Source organism: Egretta garzetta, unplaced genomic scaffold (genome assembly GCF_000687185.1).
Source record: "Egretta garzetta isolate BGI_Z169 unplaced genomic scaffold, ASM68718v1 scaffold523, whole genome shotgun sequence".
Taxonomy (NCBI): Eukaryota; Metazoa; Chordata; class Aves; order Pelecaniformes; family Ardeidae; genus Egretta; species Egretta garzetta.
Genome location: NW_009259177.1, coordinates 136,369 through 151,392, shown reverse-complemented (window position 1 = coordinate 151,392; position 15,024 = coordinate 136,369). Strand labels below are relative to the sequence as shown.

The window sequence follows — 15,024 nt, the reverse complement described above, 5'->3', positions numbered from 1 at the left end:
TGGGTTGGTGTTGTATAGATTATATTGAGACAAAATTATCTATTTGTATATATACATAACAGGGTAAATTATTCAGTAAAAAATAATTTTATGGACTGCATGTATAACTGAAGTTTATACAGTACAGTGGTTCCACAATCTATTTATTGAACATATCCATGACCTGAAGGGGAACAAAAGTCATTTGCGCACAAGTTTAAAAAAAAAAAAAAAAAAAAAAAAAAAAAAAAAAAAAGAAAAATGAGCAAACAAAAAAGTCTGCATTACATTCCTCAATAACGTTGTGGTTTGTCGCCGTTGCCAAGAATTGAAAATATAAAAAGTTTAAAAAAAAAAGAATAAAATTGCATGCTGCTTCAATTGTGAATTGATGATAAACTGTCCTCTTTCAGAAAAATAAATTGAACCAAAACATTCCGTTTACATTTTAGACAGTAAGTATCTTTATTCTTGTTAGTATTATATCTGTTTACTGCTTTTAACTTCTGGTAGCGTTGGAATTAAAACAATGTCAAGGTGCTGTTGTCATAGTTTTACTGTTTCTCTTTTACTTTTGAACTCCCATCAGATTGAAAAGGAAAAAAATTCTGGATTAGAAACAAATTTGGTTTTTGTATGTTGTGAAGGTGTTTGCAATAGCAATCCAACCAATGACAAAAAAATAATAAAAAAAAAAAAAGAGGCAACTGAAAAAGAATGGTGATGTTCCACTTCACATTGTTCAACTTCAGGCTTAAAGACAGTACTTATTTAACTGTATGGCAACATGCTTTTTGGGGTTTTTTTTTTAATTTTTTTTATTTGCTGTCTTTTGAGACCTGCATTTGCTTATACCATGTTTGTTTGTGTTTGGGTTTATTTTCCCCTTTCCTCCCTCTGGAAGGATGTTGGTTGTCATTTTTGAAATATTTCGCTTACCGTGCAACTGGAGCTTGTCATAGAGAAAATATTCTATAGAGTGTTGAGAGCAATGATTTTCATGTGTAATAAAAGACTTTATGCTTGGATCAAATGTCCTGGTGAAGAACAAGAATGCCACTAGGAAAGGGTCTAGCAAGGTGACAGCGGATCTGAAATCAGGTTGGTCGTGGGCCTGGGTAGCTCAGCCAGTTTGGGGACAAATACCACTGGTTTGGGTTGACTGAGTCTATCCAAATGGTAGTGGGCACCAAATGTGGTCCTGGGCATCCTTGATGAGGTGCCTTGCGTGCTGAGGCAGGTAGCACCACCTCACCCTCCAGGGCCTGTCTAGCAGCCTCAGGTCCTCTTCCCGTGCGAACTGCAGTGGTGTCCCTGCCTATAGGAGCTTGGGGAAGGCGCAAGGGAATGAGGCAGGAAGGTGCCCTGCCTCTAGTTGAAAGCAATCAGCATTTATGTTCACATGGCTCTACCTCTGCTGTCAGCTTTATTTTATGAAACAAATATTGGCATAAAAAAAAGTACTTGTAAGTGAAGAGCAAGAGCTGGAGAAGTTGGCTTAACGTTGCTTAGGTTCTCATAGGTGTATGTAGCCCTGCCACCACCCCTCTAACTATCCTGACAGAAGTATTTCTAAAAAGGCAGGTTGTAAGTCAGAGCTGTGTGTAGCACTTGCACCGACTATAGTGGGCAGAGAGGCAGAAACAGGTCATCAGTGAGCTCACTGGGGGCAGATGCTACATTTTCTATCTGCTATATTTGTAATTTGTAAGCTCAACAAAGAGGAAAATACTGCAAAACATAACTGATTCTGAGTGCTGCAGGATCTGCATTAGTCTGCCTTGCTGTTGAAGTTAATTAAAAACCTGGACTGGGCAAAGCTTGTTTGAAATGTGATCCCCCTGACAATTCTCTTTGAAGAATATATTTAGCGCTGAGTCTATGTCATTTCTAATAGAAACCCATGCTGGAAGACTAACAGAGACACCTTTGACGTGACTGATTTCTTCTGCTTAGGGTAGAAGGGCTCCCCCTTCCCTAGGATAACTGACTGTCGAAGGAGAACCATCCCAACTGTAAAAGGAAAACCTTTTGCTTTGGCCACGTGCTTGCTGGACCACGAATGAGAACAGAGGGTTGTGTAACCCACCTGAACTTCAGCCTTCCCGATCAGTTGCAGGTATTCAGGCCCTCACATAGAAATAAAAAAAAAAAAACCAAACTCATTGAAATGTCTCAAAACTTCAACTGAAGTACTCTTCATGCAAATTGAACATTGGCATAATGGAGAATTTCATTTCACTCTGGCCAGTACCTGTATGTGTATTCTTTGTATTTAATGACCCAAACGCAGCTCAGGAGCTATGCTTGGCAGTATTCCTAAACCACAGTAGAGAGATGGGGTAATGGTGGCTCCCCTCAAAACCAGGGTCTGTTGCTTAGGAAGGGGAAAAGATGATGCTAATGGGTGAATAACAAACAGATCACTCATCTAGGCTGGAAAAAGAAACAGTAGCTAGGATGTGACAGTAATCTAATTCAGATAGAGGAATAAAATAATTCCCAGTTCAAATAAATTGAATTTCCAAAAGGGAAGTGTTAATGCATAAGTCATGCTAGAGACAGAGTTCCTCATTTCCCAAAGTTAACGATGGCAACACCCTCCAGTCAGAAGTCCTCACCCGGCGCAGGTCAGGGTGGCGCTGGTGTGGCAGACGTAAAGCAGCAGGATGGTGGGTTCAGAGGCGCAATGGGCAGCCCATGCGGGTGGGGGACTAAGGGATGGGGCTGAGAGCCGACAGAAGAACCGTGTCCCGTAACCACGTCCAGAGAGCGGTGTTCCCCATGCTACGCCGGTTCTGTGCCTACTGCTACAACGTGGAACTGGCAAATAAACTGCAGTCCCGTGGCTCTCACCTGCCTGACCGAATACATCCATGACCACAGGCTTGGCAGTTTTAGTTAAAACAGAGGTGGCGGGGGGGCGGGGGAAGTTGTTTTCCTTCATGTCGCTTAATTAAACTCTTGCTGTGGTCTGTTTGTGACAAAGGTATATCATGCATGTCAGCAGGCCTAGTGCTGTGTTCAAGTAAAGACTCTTGCAACTGTAAGTTAATGTCTGTGGCCTTGTTCTCTATTATTCACCTTGTGTAACATAAATATTTATTGTATATTTATATAATTTTATGTTTTTTGGGAAAAACTGAAATTGGCATTAAAATTTAAAAGCAACTGCGTCATACTGTAAATATAATTAAGCTATATTTAAGTGTACTGATTAACATAATATATGTTTAACTATAGAGTTTTTTATGTTTTTAAATATATTTTCAAAATATATATATAAAACTTGGGGTTTTTTGGGGGACCATGTGACTCTTTTCTCTAATTGTAAAACAAACTTGAGTTTTACTATAAAGATGTGTGTTCTTTGTTTTAAAACAATTTTTACTTTATTTTAGCAATAAAATCTTACTCAGAGGGCAGATAGCTCCCCTGTTTCATAGCCGGCCAGTTAGCATTGGGAGGGGAGGGGTGGCAAGAATTTACTTTCCATAAAAGTTGGGGATACTTGCAGAATGACATATTTCCATTTAATTCTAGCATACAAGTCCTCATGAGACTAAAAACCCATGAATGACACACATATATGAGTTTATTCAGCCGTAAAATAATGAGGGTAATGGAAGTGAGGGGGAGGGGTTACTAACCATAGTAACTAAGGAGTAAGTGAGACATAAATTCAATAGCTATAGTCCCATCATGTACCTGATTTTTAAATGGTGTCATGTGTATTTATGTCTCCTGTGCTGAACTTATTTTTGACCCCACAAAGAACTAGGAGTGGAATTCCTTGGATTTAACATATTGTTAGCATTTCTAAAAGAATATGCTCTACTATAACTGCCAAGCCTTTGTATATTTAATTATCCCATAGCCCTAGAACAATCAATAAATCTTCATGATGAATAGAAAACTTTCATATAACTTAAGGGGGAAAAAAAAAGCACAAAACCCAAGCTCTCAAAAAATTCCATTGCTGCAAATTTCCCAAGAGCCCAGTGCCAGCACCGTCTCCACAAGAACCGAGGAAGTGGTGCTTCTGCAGATTATCATTTATATTAAACACACATGCGTGCACATTGCTTGCATTATTGTTGTCTTAAAATAAGCTAGCGGAAGCAGGAACAGATACTCAAACCATCGGCGCATGGAAGGATGGAGCCACCTTATTACTGCACCACGTGCCTGCTCCTGGCTGCGGGAGCCAGCGCCGCTCGGACCCTGCCGCCTCCCCTAGATAGCGCAGAGGTGAGTGAGGCTGCTTCAGCTCATTTCACTGTTAAATATGTGCCATAGGTACCGAGGGAATGGAACAGGCACCCTCAAAATACTTAGCTGAACTATGGAGGAGGATACGGGAGCTAACCTTTCATCCATACACTCTATTGAATCCTAGGGGAAAAAAGAAAGATATTTCCATAGCTTTTATCACTTGGAGCAGAAATAAAGGCATATAGCTAGGCTTTTAAATCACTCATCCAGAGAACAACAGCAAACAGTAAAAGACAATTTTTTTACAGAGAATATCAAGGCTACATTTAAGTGCAATGAGAGGGGGAGGACATTTATTTCAATTTATCGCAGGTGGATCCAATACACTACGTCCACAGGCTCCTTCTCCTAATTAAGATCTCATCAAGAAGACACCTTCTGGCAGGGCAATTAAAAAGGAATGGATGCATTTGTTTGGAGTAAATATAAAGAGCACCAAGGCCTCACCTTTTGATGCAATTTTAAAATTAGGAAGGTTCTGTAGGGGCTGTTTTAGAAAAAGAGAAGATTTTTTTTTTTTTAAAGTTTTTGTTTTTTAACCACTTGCTACCATTTTGGGTAGTCAAAGACTGTGGTGTTGAACTAATAGCTTTTTATGATCCTTCTGGGAGAAGAAAGCCTGGAGATGGCATGAGTGGGTCCAACTTTTCCAAGCGAGATTGGGATTCACCTGTGGAATTTGAGATGCTTCTGGGAATCAAGTCTTTTAAATCTCATCCTGTTAGTGGCAGAAAGCACTTGGAGGTAAGCTGCTCTTTGCTACACCAACCCTCTGTTGAGGGACACAACACATAGCTGCTGGTTTTTGCTTTGCTGTGCAAGAATGAGTCTCTAAAACCCGCCTGTAACCTGATCACTTCTCCTGGGGGTCCGTACTGAAGTCACAAATCTGTATGTATGTTTATCTAGATGTACAATACCTACTGGTACTGCTGGTTGGTCTCTGTTGATCAGGCTGGTGCTGTGTTGTGACTCCATATGGGATTGCAGCCACCCTGCCTGTTGCTGCAGGTCCCTGTCTCTGTAGGAATAACCTGCAGAGGGAACCAAGGAGTGGCAATTCCCAGTAATTCCCAGTGCCCTGGAGGGCCGCACAGGCAGCAAGGGCTTCCCTGCTGCTGGGAGCACTCAGCTGTGCCATCTTGTAGCAAACACCGCTGGTCTCATCAGCCCAACCGTTGCCAGTCTGCTCATGCAGGGATTTTAGGGGATAAGGAGGAGGATTTGGCACAGAGCTGCAAGGCTTCTTGTCTAAATCCCTCCTTTCTGCCTTTACCAGCTGGGCAAAGTACCTGTGTGGCAGTAGGAAGAGGCAACGAGCTGCAGGGCCGGGGCCATCCGTAACCACTGGGATTTGCACATGTAGGCTTGCCCTTAGTCCCTGCCTTGGCAAGGGGATGCTGCAGGTGGGCTATCCTGCCCACCACCCAGGACTGGCACTACCTTACAACTGCAGAAGGCTGTGGCTGGGCTGGGAGGCCCTTCCAATAGGGCCAGGTGGATAACTAGAATAAAATGGACTTGGGAAAATTGGGCTAAAATGTTTGGAGAAGAAAGTTGTTTGTAGGCACTGATACCAGCAAGCAGAAACCTGAGTATAGGCACAGGTGTTGCTCTTATCCACTGGCACAAGGTGAAATAATGCTCTCCCTTATTTTCCTCTGAACCCAAATAAAGTCCCTTCGTATCACATTAAAGAATGCCAAAAGCATTCCGTTTATTTAAGAGGAGTAATCTCTTGGGTGATGTGCAAAGGGATGGGTTACAAGGATGGAGTAATCCTGCTAAGAGTGCAGAGTTTTGCACTTTGAGAAATGGTATCTCATGCATCTGCACCCAGAAAATGTTTCCCCTTGCTAAAATAATCCTTCCCTTATATCATCCCCTCCTCCCCTTTATTAAAAAAAGACCCTGAGAAAACAATCTGGTCTAGCTTAAGTCTATAAAGTACTGGAATTTCCAAGTTAAAGCTGCAGTTCATGGATGTAAACCAAGCTATCTTCTCCCACTGTGTTAGGTTGATAATAATAGCCTTTAAAACTACTCAGACTCTAAATAAGAGCGTAGGTACTTACTGCACTAAATATTCCTTCAACTGGCATCTACACTGAGGATTTTTAAATTATCCTAATAAGGTTTCCAATTATAATTTTTTCTGACCTTTAACTAAAGACCACTCTGCTGGGAGACTCATTTTTGCTCTAACCCCAGCATGGTTCTTCGTAGAAGTTTCACTATATTTGGACTCCAGACTTGGGAATCTGTTATTAAAGACAATATAAGGTATGTGCAGCCATGTTTGTGTTACAGAAATAGTTAGTGCTGCAGACGTCATCGTTTACGTCCATGAAATGGCCCAATGAGGCCATTTCACTCTCAGTTCTATGCCCTGCTCTTCAACACACGAAATACATGCATGGATTGGTACAGCTGTAAAACTGAATGGAAGGAAGTATGCAAAAGATCTTTGAGAAACACAAGAAGAACAGATCTCGTGAGCTTTGTCAAAAGTGAAGCACAGATGATGTGATGTGGCACAGTTGCCTCTTAGGTGCTGCTGCCACTGCCCCTTTTTGTGGCAGGATGGACATCCCCACCTTTGCCAGTCAGCTCTTTTGGAGCAGGAATAAGCAACAGCAAATGCATACCTAAAGCCCTGTTTAGTTACAAGAAGTACGTTTACTCGAACAAACAGCACAAGTACAAGTCTTTTCTTGCCCAAACTGTGCAGCACTTTTTTCTTGTTCTTGGGACAACCAAAATCACCATCCTTGATGTGTCTGTGTGGTGCAGCCCACCTGGAGACCAACAACACTGTCTCAACAACAACTGGAGTACATTTATTAAAAAAAAAAAATCACTGCATCAGATTGTAGATTCTAATATCCTTTCTGTGCTGTTGGAGCTGCTGCTCCAGAGGGTATGGTCAAATGGATGTGGTGCTGGTGTAGGTGCAGATGCAGATCTCTTTGCTGGCAGAAGCTGCCTGCCAGTGCTGGGATGCAGCAAGAGGGTGACCTGTGCTCACTTGATCTGATGTCAAATCCCCTCCCAGCTGCTTACATCTTCTGGCCGCTATTCCCTTGGATTTGACTGACATATTAGTCTTAGAGATGCCGCGGTCTGGCTGTTTAATTCTGAAGGGTGCACAGGAAAGTCTCACTCGGCTCCAGCTGAACTATTCACGACAGCCATGTTATCTTACACTTCTCTTCCTTTAAAATTTCCCCTCCTTGCTGCCAGCTGTGCTGGTGTGGAGTACTCACCTCCCCGTTTCAGGGGATATAAGTTCAGACATGCTCATCCAGTCTCACTAATAGCTGCTGGTACGTACCTCCGAGCCGCCCGGGTCTCTGCCAAAGAGCTGTCACAGCAGGAGAGGGGCCATGGGGATGCGGCTTCGGAAACCAAAGGGGTCCCTCTGATTGGGAAGGCAGGGCACAGCAGCCTGCAGCCGGCTCTCCTTGCCTTGCTACACAACGGTTGAGTAGAGATGTAGTAGGTATAAAAGAGGGAGTTCCCGTTAGCTCGCCGCAAGGCATGACGCGGTGTAGGTGACCCCATGCTTAAATTCTGACAACCGGTAGTCTCCGCTTAGCGCTTCAGGAGGAATAAGCCCCGCTGCTGATTTCAGCAGCCTTGTTGCAAACAAGCTTTCTAGTGAAATGGAAATTCATCACCTGAAGTGCTAAACAGCAGCTTTGTTTTCCAAGGGGAAACTAGGGCAAATGCTCTGAAGAGGCTGAAAGCGTCAGTTTGGACGTTCCCTTAGAATATGCTCTACCTTTAGCTTCCCGAACAGCTAAGAAGCTTCACGTGACTGTATGAGCTGAGGCCTCAGTCGCCAGGTATTTTATTCGTGTAAGCCTAGCGAGCCCAGGGACTGCAGGACCCTATTTGCCAGCTGTTAAATTCAGCTTGCGCAGCATGGGACACAGAGGAAAGGCAGACGAGTGCAGGAAATCTCTTCATAAATCTGTCAGGTAGGTATCCGTGGTTAGCAGTAGCAGTGCTTTTCTTGTCTGTGCCTCCTCTAAATTAAACTAGAGATTCCAGGCATAACTCTGCATGTCCTTACGGCTTTATAATTGTTGCCTGCATGGCAAGTTGGAGAAATAATGAGGATAAAGTAGCGCAAACAATAGCTACACAAGCTAATTAGCCCTGCTTGTCACTGAAAATAATACAGTGGATGGGCCGATGATCTAAAGCCTTGCTTGAACTTTCAAGGCAGGAAGTTAGTACGAAGAGATCCTGAAATAAAGCGTTCCTGTAGCCCGAGATGATTTTAGGGGTCTGCAATCCATTACCTACGCAATGGTCATGTCATAAATTCCCCTTAAGAACCACAATACTCTGTTATGCGCTTTGTAACACAATGGATATCTACAGTTTCTGGGAATTGGTGCAGCATCTCTAATAAAGTGTGTGTCAGGTATTAACGCAGGGCTGTAACTGAGGTATAATTTACTGTTTGGTGCCAGACTACCAAAATGACCACCTACGCAGTGATGTGCTGGAGCATTTCAGAACAAAGCTGCAAGCCCCAAAACCTCTGCAAATCTTCTTTCTTGGAGCTTTCATTTTTCTCTCTTTTAAGTAGGATGATTTCTCCTTAATCACAGAGGCTAATTCTGCCTCTGAAAAGGACAGTGTCTACGGAATTTAGTGGGAGGATTGAAGAGCAACTCAATAAATCAATAGAGAATAAACCTAGCAAAAGTCATTCTGTACAATATCAGTTTTTAGCTCAGGAGGTCCCTGGGATGAAGACTGGTGGAGTAGTATTGTGGGAGGCAACTGCTATGAAATTGCCTGGTTTCTATCCCCATCCTGGGCATTGGCTGTTGGCCACCGCTGGAGGTCATGCATGAGGGTAGCCGAACTGGTGGTCTCATTTGGTGTGGGCTTTTCCAGAAATGAATCATAGAGTACCAGGTTGGAAGGGACCTCAAGGATCATCTGGTCCAACCTTTCTAGGCAGGAGCACATTTTAAACAAGATGGCCCAGCACGCTGTGCAGCTGTGTCTTGAAAGTGTCCAGTGTAGCAGAGTCAACCACCCCCCTGGGGAGATTACTCCAATGGTTGACTGTTTTCATAGTGAAAAATTTTCCTTTCGTGTCCAACCAGAATATTCTCAGGATTAACTTGTGCCCATTATCCCTCGTCTTTTCTATGTGACTCGCTGTGAAATGCATCTCTGCGCTTGCAGGGTAATGTGAAGGAGCCGCTGTAGCAGGCAGGGCTGGCAGGGGGACCCGGACCCCACCTGTGTGGCTTCCAGCCCTGGTGACCGCTGACCCTGGAGGAGGAGTGAGTGGGACCTCACCTGGTCTGGGAGGCTGCTCCAAGGTCACAGGGGGTAGAGCCTTCTCCTGGGGGCCTGAAGCCAACCACATGCGTAACTTCTTCCTTCTGCTTTGGTCTTTATGCTCCTAAATTGTGTGAGTTCAGCTTTCTGGTAAATTAAAGTCAGGCCAGCGGTCTGTTTCAGATTTACATACGCGTATTTGAGATACAGCTAGCCTAGGGAATCGAGTGAGGATGGGAAACCCATCGTGGCTTGGCAGTGCCACAGATTTGACACATGGCCTCGGGCACACTCGAGCTCCCCGGCTCTGCTGTCCCATTGAGTTTTGTTGTTGTTGTTGCTCTGAATGTTGTTGATTATAATTTTTTAGCAGGTTGCTAGCCGTGGAGCCCTGCGCCCGGGGGGTGGGCAGATGTCCCGCAGCTGTGCGGCCGGCCAGGAATTCCCACTTTGCTTTGAAGCAAATGAGCTTGTTCCGCCCGGCGGTTTTAATTCCCCACCAGAGCGCAGACCCTCTGCTCTGGTGCAGGGCTGTAGCTGCTATTTCTGCCTCTTCATGTGCTATAGATCATACCCAGAGGTTTTGGTTGTTACCCAGGAGGGGGTTTTGTTGTGTCTGTCCCTAAGCACCGCCAGGTCCCGGAAAGGAGGCACTTAAGGGCTTGCCTTTAGGGTCCTGCAGTGTTTTGCGATGTGTTGGAGCAGTATAATTATTTTTGAGCTGGGGCACTGTTTGCTTTGCAGTAGGGTAGGTTGGTGCTTTTTCAGCATTTGCAAGCCCGTTGATTGCTGCCTTTGCCCGGCAGCACCCTGACAGAAAGGTGGTGCATGGCATGCACCCACACTACAGGCATGCTACCGCCATGTTGGCAGCGCCCTGCCATCCCCTCCCAACCCATAGCTTGGGAAGCCCCAAAACTCAGCGAAAACGAGCATGGCTTTGGGCTGGAGGAGAGCCACAGCCCAGCTCTGGTGGGAGGAGGAGGATGGGTCACCCAGACCTGCTGCGGCAGGCGAGGGCTTCCATCCTGGCTAGCTGTGTTGGGCGGGTGTCACATCTCTCCAAACCCCACAGGGGCCCTCTTCCCCTTGGAGTCTACGCTGCTCAATGGCTACTGCAGATCTGCTTCCTATGCAGAGAGATTTTTAATACTGTTTTTTTTTTTAAATCCTACATCATCAAACCCACACAAGCTATGTTGAGCCCAGAAAGTGTACGCAGGAAGCCTCTGCAAGCCGTATGGATGCAAAGCTCCACCAACGTCCCACAGCTGGGCGACAGGGAGGCACCGTGTGTGTCAGGCTGGCGTGGGCATCCTGTGGGCCATGCCAAGCTTCATCCCAGCCTACCCTAAATGCCATGACCCCCGTCATGCCTATCCCACCACAGATTTTGAACTTTGTCTCCAGCCCCACCTTTGCGCACTGAGAAGTAACTCCCCAGAGTGCTGGACCCTCAGCAGCACAGCAAACCCCACGCTCTGGGATGGGGTGGCTGCAGCACCTTGGGTTTTGGAGGCTCGCTTCTTTGGGTGCACTCAGTTGTTGCTGAGTTGCTGTTGCTGGGTGCTGAGCTGTTGGGACCACAAGTGCCCAGCGAGCAGCCCCGCATGGTGCTGGGGCTCATGGGCAGCAGCCAGGCACGCACCAGGCAGGAGGGTTGCAGAGAAGAGGGTGCTTCAGCACCTATGAGACAAATGACTGTGGGAAAGGTTTGGCATCCGATCCAAAATGCTAGGCACCAATTGCAGTTCAAAGGGTCAGGACTGAAAAACAATGTCCCTCAGAGGCACTGAGAGCCGCTAGCGGCAAGTTGTATTTCCCATGAACTGCTGCATGAGCTGGTAAATCTCAGTCATCGGGGAAGTTTTAGGTGTCTGTCCTTCTGAAGTCTCGGGGTGGGGGGGAGGAGGGAATCAATCAAAATTATGTTTTGGAGAACTTTTTCCTTTCTAGTGGCTACCAAATGTTTTGAACCCCTTTGTGGCTTGGCTTCTGTACGGGGAGAGACTTCTATGAGTTCAGATAACTGGTGCGGTAGTGTCTGCCCATGTAGATGGAAATGGACTTTGAACATGTATTTTACAAAAACAAACAAACAACCCCAAACAAAAACCCCCACAAAAAACCCTCCCCCAAAAAACCCAAACAAACAAACAAAAAAAAAAAAACCAGAAAAGACTTTCTGCCAAAGCTGTGACTGCTGCGAGTAGTAACTAGGGAGTTGCAAGAACTTGGATTCAAAAAACCATGTTTGAGCTGCAGTGATAGAACTCTGACTCCTCTCCTCGCACGGCAGGCATGCTGATCCGTCTTCATGGGCCAGCTTGGCCTACAGGGCAGCAAACCTAGTGCTGTTCCTTAGTAGATCTATTCCAGATGTAACGTGTGTCTGGGAGAAGAATTTGGGCCAGTGACACCATTTGGACTGGGAAGTATAACAGGATTTGACTATAGATTAGGAAAAGTGTTTCTTTCAAGTACCGCTGCCATACTTCTGACCTACAGTTTCCCTTCTTTTGAGATGAGCAATATATGATGCCAAAAACTTTAGTTTTGCAAAATGTATTTACGAAGACTTCAGCACGTCACTGGATGCAAAACTATCCTTTCTATAAATACTTAGTGCGAAATATCTGTTAATTGATGTTAAAACATTTACAATATAAATATTTTGTAATATAAATATAACTCTCCATTAAATAACCAAACAAAACCCATGACAGGCTGTGTGAGTCACTAGTGCAGATATGTGCAGTATTGATTGCCGATGCAAAGGTCCACTTTGTAGGCTGATTTTATTTATCAGAATACACGCACCGCTCCAAAACTGGAAATACTCCTACCCACAGAGTATTTAAAGGATGTTCAAAATAAAATCCCCCTCTGCAAGTCTAAAACTCTGTCAAAGACTTCAGACTCCTCAAGTACACTTCAGGCTTGAAATGAGGGAAAATATGGGCTCCAGATTTTTTTTTCCTCTCTCTCTTTTTTTTTTTTTTGTGGCCTGGCAAACAAATGTTGTGACCTCTCCCGGTGAGGTCCCTGGATCCAGCCTTCGCCTGCACAGAGCTGGGCATGCACCACAAAACTTGCTTTTGCACTTGGTGTTTGGACAGGTCCAGCTCAGCTGGGGTCCAGCACTTTCTGTCCTCGTTTTCTGCAGATACTCAACCCTAATCTGAAGCTGGGTGTGTAAGGACACCAGCCCTGTGAGATGGGTGCACGTCAGGGTCTCAGCATCTGACTCTTGTGAACCTAGGTAATAAGGGACTGGGAAAAATACGAGACGCGGCTATTACCCATCCAAAAATCCCCGTGGATAATTCACTAGCGCTACTTTGTGATTGCAGCATCATTGGTCTTATCCCCTCAGTCCCACTGCCCTTCTGTTGGTTCTGTAACTTCTCGCTTGGAGGAGAGCTGGGGGTGAGGACAGGCTTCCTCTGTGGCCAAGGCCACCGCACAAACCTGGCCCTGGGGATGAATTGTCTCAGGGCAAAGCCGCTCTCTCTCCATGAGACTTCTGGAGAACCCATCCCCATGGACGAAGCAGCCACAGGACAGCTTGCAGGACATTTGAGGGGGGGGAGAGGGGCTATGTTTGTCTGTGCTTCACCAAGGGGGTAAGACCTGTTAACAGGTTCCTAGGATGCAAAAAATGGGACAAAGCCATTTCTGGCAGAGGGGACAGGATTTGTCCCAGTAAGGAGCATCCTGAGGGATCTCTGCAGCCTGGGAAGTGTATGGGAAGTCGCCTTCCTGACTTCTGACAGCCTCGGGGAGAAGAGGCTGAGGCGTGCGGAGGTGACTAGGTGGAGCAACTAGAAAGAGAAGTCAGAGAAACTAAACCCGGGGAAAATGCTGCTATGCTGGGCAAGTGTGTTTGTGGGAAGGAGAAAAAGAAATGGGGGTGATGGAGCTGGCCGGCAGGGGGGAACAAACCCTTGAAATTATGGTGTTGAGCTGCAGGCCGGGGGATGCTGCTGAGCACAGCGGGTTAGTGAGAGGCTGGAGGTGCCGGGGCGGCCAAAGGCAGAGGCCAGGAGCTCGGCATGGGGATTCAGCCGTGAGCAGCCTCCGCTTGGGGCTTGTTCGTGCTCGCGCTCTCAGTGTCTGAAACAGAGCAGCTTCGCTAATGAGCAGATGTTTTCTCCATGTGGCTGTTACAACATCCTTTAGGGTTCCTGCTAGAGATGTGCAACCAGTTCCTCCCCACCCACGCTCCGGCTTTGAGTGCAAGCCGTAAAACACAGTTGTGCAACAGCATTCGCTTCACGCCACTCCTGACAGTCCGAGGTATGTATGGAAACTGGAGCTTTAAAAATAAAACTAATCCTGCTACTGCTATAAATGACTTGACATTTCCTATCTTCAGACACTCTGCAATCTGCCTTACTCAGAAACCCAAATTTGGGGCTCCCAGTGTGCCAGCCACCTGTGCTCCCTGCTTTGCAGTTTCTTCTTACCTGGCTCTGGAGCTGCTTGGTAAGGTCACCCCAGTCCATACCCAAATTGAGTATAGGACACACGGGGTACCAGAGCTGCGGTCCCATCCACCTCCTCCAAACTGCCTAGCTGTTCAGCATCACTCGGCAGCCAGCTCAGCTATGGGGATGCAAAGGGTGTAAAAAAAAAAAAAAAAAAACAAAAAAAAACCCCCACAAAAACCAACCAAACAAACAAAAAAACCACACCATCGGGGTAGCATACAGTAACAACTGTAATGTTACTCGTGTAAGCCACAAGTGCTTGCTGCTTTCATGAACACTATTATGGGACATTAAAAACTTCCCAGAGAACACCCCCAGCCACCTGCAAGCATCTAATCAATGGCGTGATCAGTGAACGCCCCTGGCAGAGATGTTGTCCAAAGGGTGTTGTTTATGCTGGGTCCAGCTGTAAAGCGAAAAACCAACCCTGTGGGTTTTAGATAGTGCATACTGTAATTGATGGCTTCATTATAGCCTACCTGAGGCATTAGTCTGATCTCTCCCATTTTTCTGGAAAAGTCTCGTTCAGTTTGTCATTTATCACCTGAAAATTAACGTCTTGCACAGACACTGCAGAAGGTGGAAGCGTAAGTATTGCTTTGGTGCTAAAAACATTTTTATGGAAATGGAACAAATAATAATAAGTGCTTGTTTGTTTTTCCTAATGGATTAGCTGGCCTTTTAGAAGAGATTACTTTTTTTTTACTAATATTATCTTATTTAAATATGCACTTGTGTGCTTCTCCTATTTCGCTCTCTGTGTTTGAATGGTATTTCTGAACCTCCCGAATTGCTGCCGTTATTTGTGCCTGAGCAGGGTGAGGAGTAAAACTCTACTTTGATTTAAGCAGATGTGTTTGCATATCGCCTAGGTTACCATTTGCATGGAAGGGAAAAAAATCGCAACCATGGCATCCTCCATCTTTCCTGGCTGAACTGTGGCCTGTGGAAAACACTAAATGCC

The 15,024-nt window shown here is 45.4% G+C and overlaps 1 protein-coding gene across 1 annotated transcript in view; it reads left to right on the top strand.

The window, feature by feature from the left end:
- Positions 1-13,763: 13,763 nt before the first annotated feature.
- The window catches only part of LIN7C (lin-7 homolog C, crumbs cell polarity complex component), a 35,848-nt gene continuing 34,587 nt past the window's right edge, over positions 13,764-15,024 (top strand). Inside the window, exon 1 of the mRNA XM_035891193.1 lies at positions 13,764-13,866. Within this exon, the coding sequence (XP_035747086.1) occupies positions 13,764-13,866 (103 nt within the window). The remainder of the gene's footprint in view (positions 13,867-15,024) is intronic.